A 20,924-nucleotide genomic window follows, 5' to 3' on the forward strand; every position below is an offset into this window, starting at 1 on the left:
AAGGGGTAGAAGGCAGACTGGGGGTTGGCAAGTGGTCATGGAAAGGCCCAAGGACCTGGCCGTAGCCCCAGTGAGCCGGTCATATACATCCCACATTGTATGGTGAACTTGGCTGTGTCTCTCTTATCAGCATTTGCTTGAAAGAGTACGGCTCAGGCCTCCTCCGAGACCTTGGGCAGCACTTGTGCAACCAAAGTCCCAGATGGTTCAAGCATATTGGTCCAAAAGGCATGCAGTGTTCACCGACTGCAGTGCCAAGCTGACGGAAGAGACTATCCTCTTCCCAAAGGTGCCCAGCCTTTTGAATTCAGTGTCTGGTGTAGTGGAAGGGTTAACTTTGGAGGTAAAGGTCTGGACAACAAAGCTCTCCAGGGTGGGGTGCTGGGTAGGGAAAATGGGGTGATGTGGGGTGGGGCGATGGTGACAGGCAATTGTCAGATGCACAGCATCCCCTGTGCAAGGCTTGGACCAGGCCCAAGTAGGAAATCAGTAATGGCTTCATTGAAAAGGAGTAACAGTTCTGTTGCGGTAACTTCCGGATGAAGAACCTAAGTCAAGGCCTTCATCTTGACTGTCACTGAGGGTAGCATAAGGTCCAGGACCTCAGCTGCCCTCTGCACCACCATTGCCAATGAGGCACCCTCCTTCATTGCCCAGGTAAGGAGAGAGAACGGCCAGTGTCTGGGGAGGTGTCCAGTATACTGGCATCAATCAGATCGTCATGCCAGTTGTCCTCTGAATCATCTAACAGGTATACATAAGGGTGCATGAAGACCTCCAATTCATCTCCCAATCCAGGCCTGTCATATGAATAAGGCACTGCCTACTTCATGGGGAGTCTGCTCCCAGTCAGGGAGAGAGCAGGCGTTTGGCAATGCCAGTTCGGCTCCTTGTCGGAGCAAGGGTCCTGACTGGTTCAAGAAGGGAACCCTCCGGTGGAAGACCAGCAGGGGTCCCTCCTCAGCCCATGAGACCCAAAGGTGCTCTAGTGGTGACAGGCTGCTCAAATATATGATGCACTGGCTCATAAAATTTGAGTAACTGGGCGGGAGTCGCTCTAGCTCCCAGAAAATCATCTAAAGCTTAACCCAGGCAAGACAGAACTTGTCTTGCCTGGGAAAAGCGAACTAAGCTGGAGTCCATGCTTCTGGCCATCTAGCATGGGGGGTCCACCTATGAGATACCCTCGGTTAAAAGTCTGGGAGTCACACTTAGTGCAGATCTTTCCTTGAAAAAACAAGTTGGTACAGTAGTCTCTGCTAGCTTCTTTCAACTTAAAAAAGAAAAAAAATAGCCCAGTTTCTCACGCAAGCCGCACTCATTCAGGTTGTCATTTCCCTTGTCTTGTCCCGACTGGATTTCTCAAACAGTCTTTACTTGGGAATTCCAGCGGGCCTGCAAAAAAGACTCCAACTTGCCCAGAACCAAGCTGCCAGGCTTATTCTTAAACAGGCAAAATTGCAGTATATTAGACCTGGCTTGAAACAACTTCATTGGCTGCCGGTCGCACAGCGAATTGCGTTTAAAACAGGATGCATCATTTTTAAAACTTTACAGGACATAGGTCCGAAATTTATAAAAAACCTTGTCTCCAGATATAACCCTTCATTAAACCTTCGTTCTGCTAATAAAGCTTTATTGGTTGTTCCTTCTTTTAAAAAAAAACGTCTTGGCGGCTGCTGCTTTGACCATCTGGCAGCCACTTTTTGGAACACGTTACCGTTTTCTTTAAAAATGAGTCCAGACCTCCTCACTTTCAGACATTCTTTAAAAACTTGGCTTTTTAATCAGGCTTATTGCGGAAATTTTCAATTGTTATGTTTGCTGAGTTTTGTAATGCTGGTTTGTTCTTTGCGATAGCGCCATGAAGCCTTTGGGCGAACGAGCGCTTAACAAATAAATTGTAACATAACATAACATAACATAACTTAACAGAATCTCTGGGAGGAGTGGAGACAGCCCAATAGCATGCTCTACCACAGAGCAAGGCCTCGAACGCTGACGATCACTCATCTCATCAGATGAACTCAATGGATGTGGCAAAGTCGAAGATCTCTTCGACTTCTTGCTCTTCTTGTGCCTGTGGAGCAAGAGGTCGACGAGCGTGTGGTGCATGAAGTGGCCAAGCAAACATTCTCTGGACCTTTCTCTTGACTGAGATAATGAGCATTGCAACGTCGCACGTCGAGCGGCAAGGAGCTTGAGGGACAGCTTCCTCAAGGCTTTGGAGTGCATGGTGTGGCAATTAATGCAGGTCTTGTTGTCGTGGTCGTGCTCCAAGCGCCAGAGGCACACCAAATGTGGATTTGTCACCAACATTTGTCAATGACAAATGCCACAAGCTGACATCCAAATGCACTAAGAGCCAAAGTCTCAAATACAATCTAAACATAAAGACGAAAAAAGGTCAGTGAAAAAAGACTGGGGGTAGCTCTTCTCTGGATCTGGGCTGATGACACAGAAAAAAACCCAGAACTGATGTCAGCACACTGGAGTGGCACCCATATAGGCAATACGCACATCATTTCCGGTGTGGATAACATGGAGCTGAACGACACCACCTACCAGCATGCAGGGGCACTGCTCACAAAGAATTTCCGGATCCAGTCTGATGGTAAGGAACCTGCAGCTAGAAGTCTCTGTCAAATACTCTCTATTCTGGTTTCATGTTTCAAACAACAACATCTGCTACTTAAATTAAGGCTGTGTTTTGGTAATCAAGAAGTGGGTGCATTAGATGATATATACATTATTCTGTCCTCATTGATCACACTTCAGTAGTATGTTGGTCCAATTAGAAATAATAAACATAAAAACAGATAAAGTAATTACTTTCCAGAGATTAAATAAAACCCAGAAGATTATAACTGACAGACTTCACATGATTATTAAATATATTTGCAAAACTATGTGAGGTTCACTTCAGAGGACATACAAAATGACCGTGGCAGTAACTGAGGTGAGTAGATATAACCCAGAAGATAAGAGATTACACAAGAGGACCTTAAAGGTAACCCAAGGGACATCAGAGTTAATCCATTCAGAGAACAGAGACAACTCAAAAGGAAAATAGGTTTCCCAGGATGAGTTTAGAGATAATTATAGAGGGAATGAAAGATAACCCAAAAGATTACAGATGGGCTAAATATAGAAAAGAGAAACTACACCAAGCAGAGGTTAGAGAATACCTATGGGGAGGTTAGGGATTATCTAAGAGATCAAGGATTACCAAACAAAATATTACACACTACCTTGGACATCTTGCTTTTACTATCCGCTGTCAGGAAAGACATATTGTTGATTTCGTTCTGGACCACAAAGTTCTGTTCTTCTCGCTTGAAGTTCTGTCAGTGTAAATAAACAATGAAGTTAGAGATGAAGAGAGATGTCCACAGAGGACATAATAGTTCACATAAACACAAAATTATATCATTGAGATAAAAGAAGGTTATAACTTTGTAACTTCAGAAGGTGAAAGAAGAAGGGCTAAACTGATAAAATGTGGAGTGGGAGAGTGGGAAAAAGGTACACAATTTCTCCACATTAAGCTTGTCTACTCTGTGCTATAGCAGCTAGGAGATGAGCTCAGGTTTAAAATACTGAAACCTTCAACTGGAACTAAGAATGTAATTACCCTATTGCTTGTGGTGGGCTACAATTCACCCTAATTAATAAATTATTTTCTCACAACGGAACAGAGAACTTATTTTACAACACTGATTTGTATTATAGCATATGCACATATTTCAAGTGACATAGCTTAAAGTTCATAATACAATCAATGTACAGGATGCAGTGAACATAAATTGCTGACAATACAATGTACCATGTGGTTCACAATGGTGTCACTGTGTATATTAGTTGCTAGCATAAATGCCAAAGGGAAAGAGAAAGGTATCCCAGGGGGTACTGCAATCAAAGCCACTGACCTCTTGGAGGTCATCATACCAATTCACTTCATGGTAGGGTTGGTCAATTTCATCACCTTTGCCTTAATTGTTATCAGAATCTGTGCCAAACAAGGAATGCACTGTTGGGATCTTCCTGTGGAGGTGGGATGTCCAGCACAGGTTGTGGTTCAAAGGAAACCAGGTGAGGCCTCGGCCGAGGTTGTAGCAGCGCCCATTCAGTTGGAGAGAACAATGGGCACCTGGTCCATGGGCAACGATGGAGTAGGCATTGGCTACTATGCTTCAGGAAGCAACGTGGAGCTGGAGGCAGACTCAGTAGAGGACCCAGGGAAGGTTCTGAGGGTCCAACTGGCAAGCAGTGAGAACCCACAAGCAGTAACCCAGATGGAGGGCCTCTTGGCTCCTTGGAGCCCACAGGCACACTAGAAGGAGTCAGAAGGACCTGAAGCGTTAGACCATGGCCTCATGAAACTCTTGGATCTGCCTCAATGTCAGAAATAGCCATGGAAACTCAGTATGTGCCTGGACAAGTTGCAGGATTTGTACCAAAGTATACTGTCTTCAGGAGCGAGATCAGGAAATATGGTGCCACCCTTGCACCTTCTCAGTGGTGTGAAGGGGCTGAATCTCACTTGGATTTTTTGTGTGACCAGGAACAGTACTGAGACTGGGCTCTGAACTCGGACTGACCCCAATAAGGAGTTTTTTGGTGCTTAGTGACGTAGAGTTTTACCTTGCAGTCCTGCGTGGCTTTTGAGTTCAACGTCACACAGTTACTGCAGGCCTTTAAATCATGACTTGACTTCAGGCACCACATGCAAACCTGATGAAGATCTGGCACAGATATTTGCCTGTGACAGTCCTCACAGGGTTTAAACCTTGTCATCTTGGGAGGTGACATTTCCCTTGCACACTGTAATTTTGTTGAGGTAAAATATGTCTCAAAGAGACAAGAAACATCTCTGGATCTGCAACCGGTGGTACATAAAGAAATTAACTGACATCGGTGCGCAGGAGTAGTGCCTACGTAGGGCCTGCATGCCATTTCCAGAGCTGAAAAGCATTGGAATGGAGCCATATAGTGGAATAGTTTCTGGATCTAGTTTAACGCTTGGGTAATATTCATAAGGTGAGGATTCTGTTGTTAAGGAGTCTCTATCAGAAAAAGTCAATTTAAGCTTAAGGTAAAATAAAGTCTGCTAAGCAAACATTTGTTTTGCAGTGTCAGCTGAAACCTATAACAACATCTATGATCTGTGCTGCAGTAGTACACTGGTCAGAAAGCCAAGAGGCATTTTAATCGAATTCGCCCATTGAAGTATCCCTGCTGAGTTCACTGGTTTGCATACCAATGTGCCTTTGCACTATGGAAATCTATCAACTAGGACCATAGATTAATTCAGGTAAACGGTCAGTAAGCCTGGAGCAAGACGTTACCAATTAATGATTTAAGGCACAAGAGACTACATGAAATGTTGGTCAGTGTGTATGCAGGGCAACAGCCCCTGTGAACTTTGGGCAGCAAATGGAGGTTCCCAAAGTTTAAGGCAATGAATGCATATAATGAACCTGATACAACTAGCTTCTAACACATCTAGTTTATTCAATATAACCAAAGCATGTAATAAAATTATACAACCCATAGATCCAGTTTAACAAATAGACCATGTAGGAGGTTATTATAGTCATGTGTTTGCCAAGCTTTTTCTCCATATAAATGGTTTCCTAGAAGATGTTACAGCTCCTATTATTAAGAGAACACCAAGCTCTTGCCAGATGGTCCATGCATAATGAGCCATTATTACAGAAAATCACTTCACCATACCCCATGCTACCAAGTCAAAAGCTCATTCAATTGTTCTTTTATTTCACAGTCGAGATTACCCCATTGATTAATAACCCCTCTCTAAAGTCCAACAACCTTTCAAAGTTCAGTTTAATAACTAAATGTTACTTACCTGTACACTGTGGTGCTCCAGTATTGATATCTTCCATGGATTCACATGCTTGAATCTTTCCTGTCATCGAGGTGGAAGGCGCATGGCAATTATAACAAGCAGTGACAAGAAAGTATTGCATAGTACAGCTTTAAAAAGTGACATTGTTAGCCAATTCATATTAGTTTAATAATGGCCAAACACAGGCAATCTGAATGCAGCTCTTGAAGCACTCTTTCCCTCAAGGGCCACCGTACCTCAGATTTCTTAGCACAAGTATTACAAGCCTAAAAGAGGCCTGAAAGAAGGTGATCTCCTATAAGAGAGGAGGAAGTATTGCATGTGAATCCATGAAAGATATCAATACTGAGGAACCACAGTATTCAAAAAGGTTAGTTGTTTTTTCTTCAGTACTTAATCTTTCATAGATTCCCATTCTTGAATGTGAGTAGCAAGTAGTTATCTAAAAAGATTGAGCATGGTTTACATGGAAGTCTGAAGTACATAATACAATAATTTATTTATCTAAAAACGGCTCACCTCATTGAAAAAGACCGCGAGGGACCGCTTGACTCAGAGATGCATCCTTGTTTGTTATGTTGTTCAGGCAATATTGATGCATGACTGCATGCCTATTTTTCCACATGGCAGCTCTGCAGATGTTTGTCAATGACACTCTTGCAAATAAGGCAACACACATAGACATTTTTAATGTTGTATGAGCCTTGATGTTTGCATCTAAAGGACATCCAGCCTTTTGGTGACAAAACACTATGACTGCAGAAACCCACCTAGAGTTGCTGCTTCTTGATAAAAGATTATCTTTCCCTGGGGGTCCATAGGCTACAAGGAGCTGAGCAGACTTCCTAAAATTCTCTGCTTGCTCAAGATAGAATTTCAACCAATGCTTCACGTCCAAAATATGTAGTGCTTTTTCTGCTGCAGTTGATGGATTCTAAAAAGTATGTCTTGAGAACAATCGGTTTCAAACAAATGGAGGATCCCCTGGTGACGGATGTCAGGGAGGGGGAGTTAAGATTGACAAAGAAAGTCCCTGTGTTTTTGGAGCAGCCTCAAATTGCTGAGGGAAATAGTCCCAAAGGGGTTTTCCTACACAGAATCTATTGCGGGGCGGAAACAGCAGTGAGCCAATAACAGTAAGCACTAAACAGTCAAATGTAATCGAATAATAAGCATAAACAACGGGATAGAAAATCAATTCGTGATTTATTTGGACCTCCCAAATGGGTTACAATCTAAAAATAATTAAAAACAACTAAAACAACCTATTGTATAAAAGGGTTGAGATATCAAATTAATATGTTAAAAGAAAATCAAGACAATTCAATATACAAAACAAGTCGACGCCACCGAAACGCCGCGTCGACTTGTTTTGTATATTGAATTGTCTTGATTTTCTTTTAACATATTAATTTGATATCTCAACCCTTTTATACAATAGGTTGTTTTAGTTGTTTTTAATTATTTTTAGATTGTAACCCATTTGGGAGGTCCAAATAAATCACGAATTGATTTTCTATCCCGTTGTTTATGCTTATTATTCGATTACATTTGACTGTTTAGTGCTTACTGTTATTGGCTCACTGCTGTTTCCGCCCGCAATAGATTCTGTGTAAGAAAACCCCTTTGGGACTATTTCCCTCAGCAATTTGAGGCTGCTCCAAAAACACAGGGACTTTCTTTGTCAATTGAGAACAATCGGTTCATTAACATAATAGTTTGATAGATGCTTGGAATAAAGTGGGGATTTGTCCTCAGTATCACTCTATCATTTCAAAACCTGCAAATATGGACCCTTTATAGTGAAGCCCTGAATTTAACTCACTCTGCAATCTGATGTCAAAGCTAATAATAAAACTATCTTCCAGGAGAGACATTTGATATCCACTTTATGAACAGGTTCAAAAGGAAGCTTCATCAATTGAGAAAGAACAATATTGAGCTGCCAAAAGACAGATGGTTGTCGCATCGGAGGTTAGGCTCTGAATTGTCCTTTCATAAACTCTTAACCAGTTCTGGTGGACCAAATCAACAGTTTTCCAGTAGCTCTCCTTAAGTGTGAAAATGCTGTCAGGTAAACTTTATCTGGATTATGGGAGAGACCTGAACATGCAAGGAGTAATACATATGGTAATATTTGTTCTGGTGGAAATATACACAAATCCCCTTTGAAGAGCACCACATACAGGACCTGGTCATCTTTACTCTATAAATGCTAAAATGCTTCTACAATCATGAGAAATAACTTATTGACCAAACTCATTGTATTCAGGAGCCAAGCTGCTAAATTTAGAGATGTTGACATAGTATCAACAATCTGGCCATCATTCATTGTCATTAGGCACAGTACTGGTTTGAACAGAATGTATTGAATCTATGTGAGCCAAAATGTATCTTGGCCAAGAAAAAGCTACTGGAATGATGCAGCATGGCTCTTCTTTCATCCTTTTTAATACTCTTGAAACCAGAGGATAGGAGGGAATTCATATGTGAATATTCCTCTCCAGGCCATCTGGAAAGCATTTCCACACTGCCCTTTTTGAGGCTATTTCCTGGCAAAAAATTGCATGTGCGATTGTGACATGTCGCAAACAAATCTAATCGTGAGTGACCCTGAATTAGAAAAACGTAATTGATTTGACTCTGTTATAATTCCTATTCGTGGCAGTCCTTGTTTGTCCTGCTCAAAGAGTATGCCCACTGACTGTTTACTCCAGGAGCATGCCACACCTTTGATGTAACTTGGTGTTGTAATAACCACGGGCCCGATTCACAAAAGTAATCTGAGACAAAATCCTAACTTTAAGACTTTCAGTATTCACAAAGGGTATTTAGGAGTAGTAAAGTTAGGGTTTTGTCTCAGATTACTTTTGTGAATCGGGACCCACTTCCGTATCTTCTGCACTTCTGATCACAAGAGGTGTGATCTTGTTCCTCCTTGTTTGTTTAAATAAAACATTGTTTTTCTATTGTCTGTTCATACCAGTACTGCAGAATTCTTTATTCTTAGCAGGAAGGTCTGAAGTTTTGAGGCTTCTGCTCTTAACTCCAACAAGTTGGTATGAAGTTTTGTTTCTTGGGGTGACAATAGGCAGCATAGTTCGAGCTCTTGTAAGTGTGCCTTCCATCCCCCTAGAGATGCATCTGTGTTTATGACAAATTGTAGTGGAAGGCTTGGGAAAGTTAGGCCTGAATATATGTTTTATTTATGCATTCACCATATCATGGCTTGTTTCATTCTGAGATTTATCTGGATAATGTCTTTAACAGACCTGTGGGCTTGTAGCAATTGTTTTTTCTAACTACTTCTGAAAAGGCTGCATGTGAAGTCGGCAGTTGTGAATGAGGGTAATGCAGGAGAACACCATTCCCAGAAATTATTTGTATCTTCAAACTGAAAACGACATTCTTTCCACTAGAAAAGGAGCTAGATTTGATATATTTTATATTCTCTCCTTTGTAGGGTATGCCTTTGCACATGTCCATATCCAGGACTGCTCCCAAAAACGTTATTCTTCTTTGGATTTTAGAGTCAATCCTAGACTATCGAAGAATTGAAGACATACAACTGTGGATCTGTTGATTATACAAGATGGGCCTTTTATAACCTGATCTTTAAGTATGAGGCCAAATGGAAATACCTTGAATCAGTAATGACAAACGGCCACCTCAAACCTTAGATATCTTCTGTGCTTTAGATGTATGGGGATGTAAAAATAATCATCTTGAGGATCGAATGATGTCAAGAAATCTCCCCAGTGCATCAACTGAAGAATCTCCAGCAGTCACCATCTGACAGTATTGTTTTCTTTTCAGATAATTGTTCAACTGCAGAAGATCTGAAACTTGTCGCTACAGGCCGGATTTCTTTCTGATCAAAAACGATTTTAATAAAATCTGGTGTCTTTCTGATTGACAGGGACTTCTTCTATATCTTCCTTTTTCAGTAGTGAAATAATTTCCAACTTTTGATGTTCATGCAACCTCCTCCGTGGTGCATTTCAAGGAGGTTTTTGAACGAATTTTATAGTGTGGCCATACTGAATTGTGTTCAACACCCACTGATCTGATGTAACAGATCTCCTATTGTCTAAATAGTTGGAAAGCCTTCTGCCTACTTGTTGCAGGGAGAATAAATGACCAGTGCCAAATTTGCCTCTATGTTTTCTGGAGGATTCTTGACCTTATAGTCCTAGCCTTTTTTGGGTAGCCTGTCTTGAGTAGGCTGTAAGAGCCGGTTGTCTATATGTTTGATGCAGTATATTTTTCGATACTCCTCCTGGTTGTGTGAATGTAGTTGGAATCGGAAGAGCTTCCTCTAGTTGACGTCAATCCTCTTCTTCCTCTTGCGCCTCGAATGCGCTGATAGCACCTTTGCTCCAAAACACCTAACAGTCTAATAAAGACCCCATAGTGATGTTGCCCACTTACACCCGTTCTTTTGGGGGTCAAAAAGTCGACGTGATAAGAACAGAAAGCGTACCATACCTAACTAGACAGATATAAGACAGCATGAAATACACATGTCGTTTCTAAGGGCATCAACTATATTTGGACGCTAACCAAAACTTAGGTGGACACATGTTAATTGTGTTCATTGTCTTTTATTGTCTGTTGTCATAGCACCTGTATTATTTTGAGGCGCATTTCTACACATGTATGTATATGTTACAAAACATTGTCCGTAGTCTGTATTTGGTCTGAATGTTCCTATGTACTAAACTCAGACAATATATGACTTTAAATATATCGGTCATTTCTAACTGCTATAAAAAACAGTGTTGTTGTCTATTTTAAATGTTTGTTTTAAAGGATGTCAATCAATGTTCCTTTTGTCTATGTGGATACATCCTACTGATTTAAAGCAATTGCTTCTCCGTGACAGAACCTCTACTTTTATGCTGATGCATTAGTGATGGCATACATTTGATGTTAATTACTTTACAGATGCCTGTTAAATCAGGGCCACTCATCTTGGAGGCAAATTTTTTAAAACTCGCTATCATTGACAAAGCTGAGTCCTGTAGGTACCCTAGATGGGAGACATGAGAGCCATATTGTTAAAATAAATGGCCAGATATTTAAGGCATGTCACTTGTTGCAATACCACATTATTCATTGTAAAATTACATTTGGCTGCACGTTTATATCTGGCTCCACAAACCATGATTATCATTTTGGAATAATTAACTTCAAATTTGTTTTCGGCACAGTAGCAAGCGAGGGCCGCCTGTGATCACTACAGCCCAACCACGGTGTGAATGAATAATAAAGTGTCATCTGTGTACTGAAGGCATTGTATATGGAAGCCTGCAAATGTAGGTGGTATCAAGCATGCTGGTCTCAGGGCTTTCTTAATGTCTGCCAAGTAAAGGTTGAACAATAGTGGAGCAAGAATACAGCATTGTTTTACTCCAGTGTGGTCTTGATTTTGTGGCTGGTAATTCTATTATATGTGACTTTAACTTTTACCCAGGTTTCCATATATAAGCTTCTAATGGCTATTAGAAGATTTCCACAATGACCCAGCTCAACAACTGCCACAGTCTCCCTCGGTCCACTTTGTCAAATGTGGTTTTGAAGTCTATCGAGGTGACATATAGCGAAGGAGTCTTGTTACTATTCACAGTTTTTACCAGAGAGGAGCGTATCATCAGATTGTCTTCAGTGCCATGCCTGCGCCTAAAACCTGATTGAGGTTTTAGGCCTTAGTGTTGGACCACTTCTCTAACTAATTATTTAATATTTTGGCCAAACATTTGCCTTCCACATCGATTAGGGCAATGAGCCGGAAGTTGGCAGAATTATCACATGTTCCTCTTTGGTGTATTGGAGTAAGTATAGCACCGTGTCAGCTGTCTGGCACTGTGTTCTACCATAGACAATTTTTAATGAAGGGATTTTTGTAGGAATGCCTATTCTTCTATGGCATTTTTAAATATTACGGTTGGGATGCCATTTGGGGCCCAGAGCACCAGCAGCTCGAAACAATGGCAATGTGTGCTAGATCAATTCATAGGACGCTATTGCTTCGCCCCAGAGTGAAAGACCTTTGCTAGAGCTTTCACGGTCCACTAGTTCTTCCACAGAATCTTCCTGACTGCCTTCCTTTTTCCCCCGAGTTATACAGGTTGAGACTGTATTCCGACCACTTGGCGACCTCCACAGCCAGTGAAGCTTTTCACATGTATTGACTCAACCTCACCTTAACAAGATTCCAAAATGTTCCTGGGTTTTTCATTTTCAGAGCTTTGTGTAATTCCACTCATGTCTGATCTTCATTAGCACAGATGATTTCCCAAGATTTTGCTCTGAAAGCCTTCATCGCTTTCCAAATCTCTGTGACTTGTGAGGCAGTAGCAGTAAGTTTTTGTGGCAACCTCCGAAGTTTATTTAGTTCTCGTTTCAGAACCCTCAGCGCTGGATTGCCGGGTCCTGTATGGGCATAGCCACCACCCGGATTTTGGGGCTTCCTTATGAGTCTCTCCAACAGATTGTTCAGTAATGTTGCCCAGTTTATAGTTGAGGGTGACATGTTACGTGCCTCACGTTGCAGAGCTTCTCTCAACCCTACCAGGGCCTCTTGGGCAGGCGTTGTAGACCATTTTATTTTTCGCAGCCCGTAGGTGCCTTCTCCTGTACCAATTGCTTGTAGTTCTAATAGTTTAGGCATCTCCCTATAGAGGGAACATGACAACCTTGCTTGGTACTTTGTTGGTGAGTGGAGCACTTGAAAATTGATTACCCAAATAAAGTGCTGTGTAGAAATCCAAATATAGTCTTTTAAAGAGTAACAGGAGCTAGTTGTATATGTGCAGCCGACTGGTTGATCTTTGGCCCCCCTTCTATTTAGGGTTCTGAGGTCCAAGGCATTCAAAGAGGCAGCAAACCTCTGGCACGCCTTGTCTCTCTTTACATGACCTGACATAATCTCCAGTATGCGCCATGCATTGTCCTCTTGCTGGTGCCATGGAAATATTTCAGAGGTCTCCAGCAAGAACATCTTAAAGTCACCCGCCAGGACCCATATTTCTTTGATATACTGCTTTCGTGTGGACTTGATTAACTTTAAAATGTCTCAGGAGAATAATTTCTTTTTTGGCTGTTTAGGAATTATATATATATTTCCAATAATAAGTGTCCGCATCTTTTTTCCATATCCCAAGTATATACCACTAGTATCACGAAAATACAGGCCCCTGCAACATGAGCGAGGACTTTCACATCCGTCTCCCATGCCTTATGGACCAAAGTTGAGACCCTCCTGATGAGTGATCCCCTGTGTTGGATATTTGCAGAGTTTTCACTTGTTTTACGCCCTCTCTCTATATGTAGTCAATTATTAGTATTGATTAGAGAGGTTTTTGTGCTGGCTCCTTAAAATCATAAAGGAAACAATCTGTTTGACTCACTGGAGAAGGCAAGTCAAATCTGTTTGCAGCCTTTCCAATTGTGTGTGAAATCTACCTATGCTATCCGCATGTGAATTAGCCACAGATTGAGTTGAAAGAGTGGACACTGATATTACGTAGTCTTCCCGCTCTGACCTGGGGGCAGTAGTTGGATCTTTGGTTATTTCTCCTTTCTACGGGTCCTCATCAGAATAGTCCTCCTGAATAGTCATGGGTGGGAGCTGTCTCACTGAAGGTAAGTTTCCAGAATGTATGCCTAGACTACCCTAGGAGTGTGAGGAAAGGTTAAGTTTGTAAGAGCAGGAGCTAGCGGTGTCGGTTAAGTAGTTGGTTCTGGAAATCTTTTGTAATAGTCTTCTGGCATTTATCACAGGTAGAATACCAGGGCCGTTAGAACATGCAGGGCTGGACTAGCCATACCGGGCACCGGGCATTTTTCCTTGTAGGCTGGAGGCAAGGGGGCTGATTTTAACTTAAGGGGGCCAATTTCTCCTTTCGGACCGCTCTCGCTATAGGCTTCGACAGGACACAGCAATTCCAGTAGAGCAGTGCAATGAAAATACAAGCCTCACCGCAGCCGAACGGAACTGCCTGAGAATGACTATGCAGTGAGCGGGCTGGTCCAACTAAATTTGCCAGGGCTGCTTTCGGCTCCCAGTCCAGTCCTGAGACTATGTGTCATGTGTTCTTGGTAATGTTCTTGTTGTTCATCATAGATATCATAAGCATAATGCCCTTCAAAAGCCTCTACTGATCTTTGATTTCCACAAGGTTCTTGGAAAGAGAAATCTCTTTCCAAATATGTTTTGTCATCTTCATCACAATCTTGGCATTTTAAATGGAGCTGTGTGGGACCATGAGCAATTCTGAATTGGGCCATCATTGTCTGATTCCTCAACGTCTAACAAGTGTGCAAGAGGAAGAAACTTTGCTAGGGAAGAAAAAAGTTAATTACCTGTAATTGAAGTTCTCCAGTATTGGTATCTTTCATAGATTCACATGCTTGAATCTTCCCTGTCGTCAAGTTGGAAGCCGCACGGTATACATAGTGAGAAGTACAATATTAAACATACACATGATAGCTTTAACATAGTCAGAACATAGCCTAACAACTTTTTTTTAAAACAAAAAAGTTCCAGGCAATTAGAGCAAAACACAGCATTCACCTCTCCTCACATTGGCCAGCAAGTTTAGATTTATTATGTCTGAAGGGAGTCTCTGTAAGCACTGCTCAATCAGTCAGATAATCAACCATTTATATATATATATATATATATATATATATATATATATATATATATATATATATATATTATCACAACAATTCAAGGTGTGAATAATACCTACAGTTCAGACTACCTTTAATGGTACCAAATGCACGATTTTTAGGCCATGTGGGGGGACCGGAAAAAAGGGACTGTACTCGGAAGACCCATATAAAGACTGCATATATTATCTTTATCCGGCTCAAAAGGTCAAGTAATGCAACTTTTGTACGACATTGTCTACAAAAACATTAAAGAACAGCGACGCAAGAGTATTGTTATGGCTGCAAAAGTAAATATCTGAGGAATCTAATTCTGGTTCTGGGAAGTCTCTTAAGAGAGCACATTCCCACTCTGCGCATCCTTCAAAGAAAAAATGTGAGTGAGAAAGCTACTATGTGTATGCTTAACATTGTACTGTTCACTGTGTATATTGTGGGCCTCACAGCTCGACGACAGGGATGATTCAAGCATGTGAATCAATGAAAGATTCAATACTGAAAAATGTGTGTTCAGGCACAATGGTAATTGGAACGCCTTTTTCTGTAATTAGCATTGCCTCCTTTGCACTCGTCAGCTGATTCGATTGATGAGTCCATCAATGCTGTCCTCAACAGTTGTGTTGCCAAAGATCTCATCTTAGTCAACGGTGTTGCTGTTGACGGACTTGTAGTCATCGAGGCCATCTTTGTGGTCGTCAATGAGGATACCATAGTGGTGGTTGAGGTGACCGTCGATGATGAGGCAGTTGGAACTTTCATTGACAATTTTAACAACTCGCTCATCGACGAAGGGTCTGTCGACTCTTTCTTTTCCTAACAAACTGCCTTTTTTAATAAAGGTATTGAAGGTTCTGACTTGTCGATGTAGATGAAGGTTTCTCACTCTAATTTTTCCTTTTTTCTAGAACAGGAATTTTGCCCCTAGCCTTTTGTCATGGCATTTGTGGACCTTCTTAAAGGATTCCTGAGAGGAAGCCATCTCTTTAGAAAGAACCCCTTTTTTGGGGTGTTTTGTGGTGAGAAGAAGTTCCAAAACCGTCATCTTCTGAAGAATGATGCTCCTTAGATTTCTTATTTTGTCCTCAGAGTCTTGGCTAGAAAGGTCAGGCAGATTCAAAAATCCTTAGACACTTGCTCAGGATGAAGACAATAAAGACATTTCATGTGGGGGAATTTCAGAATATAAGCTGGACTTACAACAAGTCCTACATGGACTGAAGAGGCTCTTCTTAGTAAGTCTTGACATTTTGTTAGTCAAAAAATGATTCTCTGTAAAAGCTGGAGTCCATTCTGAAGATTTTTTGGAAGAATCATCCAAAAGGTGTGAAACAGAGCAGAGCTCAGGGAGACTCCCTATCACACTATGCGCTGTTTGAAATCTGAGATATCGTGGCCCTTGAGAGGAAGAATGGTTCTAGAGCTGCATTCTGATTGGCTAAAGCTTGGTCACTATTAAAATGACGTGAATTAGCTGACAATGTCACTTCTTAAAGTTTTACTGTGGAATGCTTTCTTCTCACTACTTTTCAAAATTACCATGAAATTCCAACCTTAACAACGGGAAAGATTCAAGAATGTGAATCTATGAACGATTCAATACTGGAGAAAGGCCTGATTGAAAAGTGGATGGTAATGTAAAATCCCCAAATTTAAGGAAGATATGGGAAAAACAACAGCTAAGGAATTCTTACGACACAATAATGCCACCAGATTGTATAAAAGCAGAAATTCTGGCATCCGTAATTGCATCTGGCATCAATTAGCTAATTTCACACATCTAGTGATAATTTGCAGATTTTACATTACTCATATTTCTGAATCAGACCTTAAGTCTCCAATTCAGGAAAGGCTATTTGAGAATGCTGTTGCAAGACTGCTAGTAAACTACTTTGTGATGTCCCTGTTTCTCAGGAGAATGAGTACGTTTTTGTCCAAGAATATGTTTAAACTTTCACAATAATATATCTAAAAAAATATGAATGAATACTTTGAGAAGCATACTTGTTGGAAGCATTCATGTTGGTGATGTTTGAATTGCTTGTAACAGTCTCAATCATGATAATGAGACATCGCTGATACTCAATGGTCCTTCAAACATTATTTCCTGCTTGTCATAAAAATGATCCTACCTCACTACTGACCAGATGAGCAGTTCTATTCTACCAGAAGCAATGGCTGCAGAGCCTCTCCCGTTCAGTCTCAAACTATAAAAAATAGATTCACCTGAAGAAGAGAATATTTTCTATCCCATTTACCACAATGCTCCTCACTTCCAGACTTACATGAGACTTGGACCAGAAGATGAAGACCTCTCCCACCATTCTGAAGAGCTCTTCTGCATCCTGGTCTGGTGCTCTCAGCCAGTTGGCCCTGTGGACACAACATACAATCAGAACTGAAAATCTCAAAGGTGCCATAACATAGTTCTGCTACATTCTGTTGATTGAAGTCAGTGTTAATTCGAAGGATAGCATCTGTCACTCTTAAAGGTCTGTGGGATTAGTAAGTGAAGTGAGAACACACCGCAGGGCATAGACTGTATTCAACAAATGGATGTGGAGAGTAAAGTCGATTTAGTGGCGCTAAATTCCTAGAAAAAAGTTTTGGTACAGGACCAATATAGACCCATGTCAATGTAAAGATCTAACTGCTGGGACTGGATACCAAATGAACAGCAAATTTAGTACAGATACCTACCTGTTGTTGTCTACATAGCGTATAAGCAGTGGGTAGAGAGCATATAGGTCACGACAGAGGACAGAAAACTCATCACGAATAATGGTCTCAGAATCTTCAGACTCTGACTTGGCCTCCAGGCGCAGTTGTTCTTCCTCAGCCACTACCTTCCCTGACCGCTTCTTCAACTTCTCCATGGTGGGGATGAAGTGGGACCGGAGCAGTTCTGGCATGGCCTTGCTCACAATGGGCTGTGCAAAGACTACAAAAGAGAATAGAAGGAGTATGTTAATATATGATTCGGAAGAGCTGTTGTAACTTTTTACATGATTAAAGAGGAAAAGAGTGTCCGTGAGAGTTGTGATAATAATTCAGTTGGTAGATTTTGGAGTGGTGTGATAACACTTCATAAGATGTATGTTAGTTGGGATTGTCACATGAGGAAAAGGACTGGCCCTGTGATTGTGGGAAATGCTAACTAAATGTCTGTAAAATGAAGGGAGATGGAGTACAGGTGTGTATTTTGATTTCAAATCGCTGCAGCAACAGGTCTCAATGAGAAGGGTGCGAATGGGGTGGAATTTTAACACAGCAAAAGAAGTGGTAGTTCAGAAAGAGACTTTAAAGATAGACAGCGGTAAACTAGAACAAAGAGAAAGAGAGAATGAACTGGGGAGAGAAAAATGAGAAAGATGGTGGAAGAGAGAGGCTGGGGGTCGAAGACAGATAGCTGACTAAAGCTATAAGCAGGGAAAGACAGAAAGTTGGGTACCTAGACTGCTACATGGAGAGACAAGTTAAGCAGGCCTCTATCATGTGATCTGTTATTTCTCGCCCAGTAGCTTGAACAATGCATAAGAACACTGGTGAAGCCAGGCTTTAGAATGGTTGTGGAAGGAGCACACTTGTCCGGAATGCGGCTCAGGGATGGATAGTGTGTGATCAGCTAAAGGAGCTTCCCCTTTATGTTATGCCCATACCTGCAAGTCGCTTCATCCAGGAGGCCTCATCAATACCCAGGTTATTGACAACAATCTTCAGGATGTTGCCAAGTAATGCATTGAGGTGCTCAGAGGTGACAGATGTACAACAGGGGCTGGAGTCGTCAGGCACATTCTCAGGCCCTCTTTCCCACCATCGGGGCAGATAATTGCACAGCATTGGTAAAGTAACTTCAATCACATGGGGCATCTCAGTGTAGCGGGCACCAGATTCTGCCAGACTGCCAATCTCTTTCATCAGGCTCTCTAGGTCTGGAATATCAAGGCACATTTCCTCCACATGGTCAGGCAATCCCAGAACTGCAAGTAGAAGAGGAACGAGAGAGAGATTACATGAGGCTGCTATAAAAGATAAAAATAAGTATGTGGGGTCAAGGCATCAAGCTTAAGGTTGCCTGGGGGTAAGGACATTCAAAATATAAAAATACGGAACTATCATAATTACTAGAGCATGCATAGATGTCATGAACAGTGTAACAATTACAGTACAACAATATAAGTTCTTTACAATTTCTTTAAGTGGGGCTATCACTAAATCAACCTTTCACCCTGGTCTGACATGACGTTTGGGGGTGTTCTGTTCCATATGTCATATTAGAAAGGGGGTTATTTCAGCCCTTTGCTGGATTAACTCTCTGTTTCTGTATGAGAAAAGTTGGAGAGGAGTTGTGAATGCCAACAAAATCTGTGTGTGTTCCCAAACTCTCAAATCAAACCATGCCTTGATCCACCCACTCTGCACCCCTTGGACGAGGTTTGCTATTGCTAACTGCAGACAGTCATGGCATAAAGTATGCATTAGTAAATGCCTTTATGCATGCCAGGTATGCTTTTGTGGGCATCTGATAGGCATATATTGAGCTGCTTTTTAATTTAAAAGGCAGGTTTACAGCCATAAATGTAAATTGTGGCTTTGTATTTATGATTGAAGTAAACAAAAGAATCACTTTCGAGGGTGCGAGTAGATAGGAATACCTTTAACATTCATGAGGGTACTAGGAAGACGTTTCTGCCTAGAAAAAAACTATGGGGCATATTACCAAGGGCCTTATCGCCGCTTTAGCGGGAATTTTTCCCGCTAAGGCGGCGATAATTTAATCGCCCTATTACCTAGCTGTTGCTAACACCAGTTAGCGACACCTAGTAGGAGATAGCGAGCTTCTGGGGGCCCACTTTGCATGTTATCTCCAAAAGCTAACGCCTGCCCAGAGCAGTTCTTAGCCATGTTACCCAATGGTAGGTGGATAACATGGCTAAGAGCATTTGCTCGGTAATGCATGAATATCGCTGACTTTTCAGCGATATTCATGCATTTCGGCCGATTTTTTTCGCTTAGGAGATAAACCTTGATAATAGCAAGGCTCCTAAGCGATAAAAATAGGCGAAGCACAGAGATATAAATATAGCCGCTAACCAAGCTTAGCGATATTTTTCGCTTAAGCTTGGTAATATGCCCCTATGTACTGATGGAAAAAAATGAAAAGGAAAAAATATGCAATTGCACAGTGGGTCTGCCTTTCCCTGATGAGTAGTTGTAGCTTGCTGTGTATTTCTTTTACAGTCACAGTTTTCTAAAGAAAGAAGCAGGGTGAGCATCACTCTCAGGTCAGCGCAATCTTGATAAGGCCCCTTCTTTGCTCTGAGTAAACTTGTGATGCATTGTCCTTAGTGTTTCTGGGCGATGTAGAAACGATTTGATGGCGACAGAGAAAATCTTGGCACCAGCTAAATCCAGACTTAAGTGCAAGCTATGCTGATGTCAAATACTGCAAAAAAGGTATCAATGCACAAATTCATAAAATGCACATGAATACTTGTCAACTGGTCGACTCAAAAATGTGGGTGAAGTCAGCTGATCAAGAGGGTCATCCCATTAAGGTGAAGTCAGAATGATCAGTTTTTGGAGGGTGAAATTACTTTAAAAAAGGATGATGCCTGCCAAATGCGGGTCAGCAGACAGGTATGCACCTTAAGGAGACTCTTCCTACCTTCTGCTTTGCAAAAGTAGAACGTTAAAGGCAAGCGAAGAGTACTGAATTTCTTTTAAATAAACTTGTCCATTCATGTCATTTAAGTCCCTTCCACTACAAGGAATAGTGTTTTACGAGGGATCATATTTATTAATCTCCCTTGTCAAGGACTATTATACGCCTCATTATTAATTTTACTTTCTTGGGGGGTGGGGTGTCCTTTAATGTTCATACTCACGTGCGCGCTCCCGTGGCGTCTTGGTCGTATACACAGAGTAGATGTTGTACTCATTCAAAGCAGGCTCCAGAAACGCCACTGGCATAGCAGCCGCCAGCCTGGCGAGGCACTCCCCCAAGGCTGGACGCTGTCTATCAGGGGGGGCAGCAGGTGGAGGCAAAGGAAAATAGGATACAATGTTAGGTAAGGGAGTGTTAAAAGAGCCTTTCCATAATAGTCGTCCACCTCTCCACACCCGCCATCTTGGCCTGCTTTCAACAACCCATGCCAGTATCAAGAGTCTGCTATGCACCACTTTGGGAGGCCCTTCTGAATGCACTTGTGAGGCTGTTTGCCCACCAAAAGCAAAGCATTACTGTTGTTGGATTCATTCTTAATTGCTTTAACGGTGCATTAATTTGACTCTTTTTTGTTTTCGAATGTGCCATGCGGCTAGAAACTGGTTGCTGTAATATAATAACCTAGTTGTTTTAGTTGGTAGCGTTGTTTGC

General features: G+C 41.6%; 1 protein-coding gene across 1 annotated transcript in view; it reads right to left on the bottom strand.

Annotated features, from left to right (window-relative positions):
- RYR1 (ryanodine receptor 1) overlaps nucleotides 1-20,924 on the bottom strand; it is a 1,073,089-nt gene that overhangs the window by 395,339 nt on the left and 656,826 nt on the right. Inside the window, exons 66-70 of the mRNA XM_078661091.1 lie at nucleotides 20,434-20,564; nucleotides 18,205-18,525; nucleotides 17,246-17,486; nucleotides 16,831-16,918; nucleotides 3,252-3,344 (exon numbers count right to left, since the gene is read on the bottom strand). Coding sequence (XP_078517217.1) covers nucleotides 3,252-3,344; nucleotides 16,831-16,918; nucleotides 17,246-17,486; nucleotides 18,205-18,525; nucleotides 20,434-20,564 — 874 coding nt within the window. The remainder of the gene's footprint in view (nucleotides 1-3,251; nucleotides 3,345-16,830; nucleotides 16,919-17,245; nucleotides 17,487-18,204; nucleotides 18,526-20,433; nucleotides 20,565-20,924) is intronic.

The sequence above is a fragment of the Lissotriton helveticus genome, chromosome 9 (assembly GCF_964261635.1).
Source record: "Lissotriton helveticus chromosome 9, aLisHel1.1, whole genome shotgun sequence".
Taxonomy (NCBI): domain Eukaryota; kingdom Metazoa; phylum Chordata; class Amphibia; order Caudata; family Salamandridae; genus Lissotriton; species Lissotriton helveticus.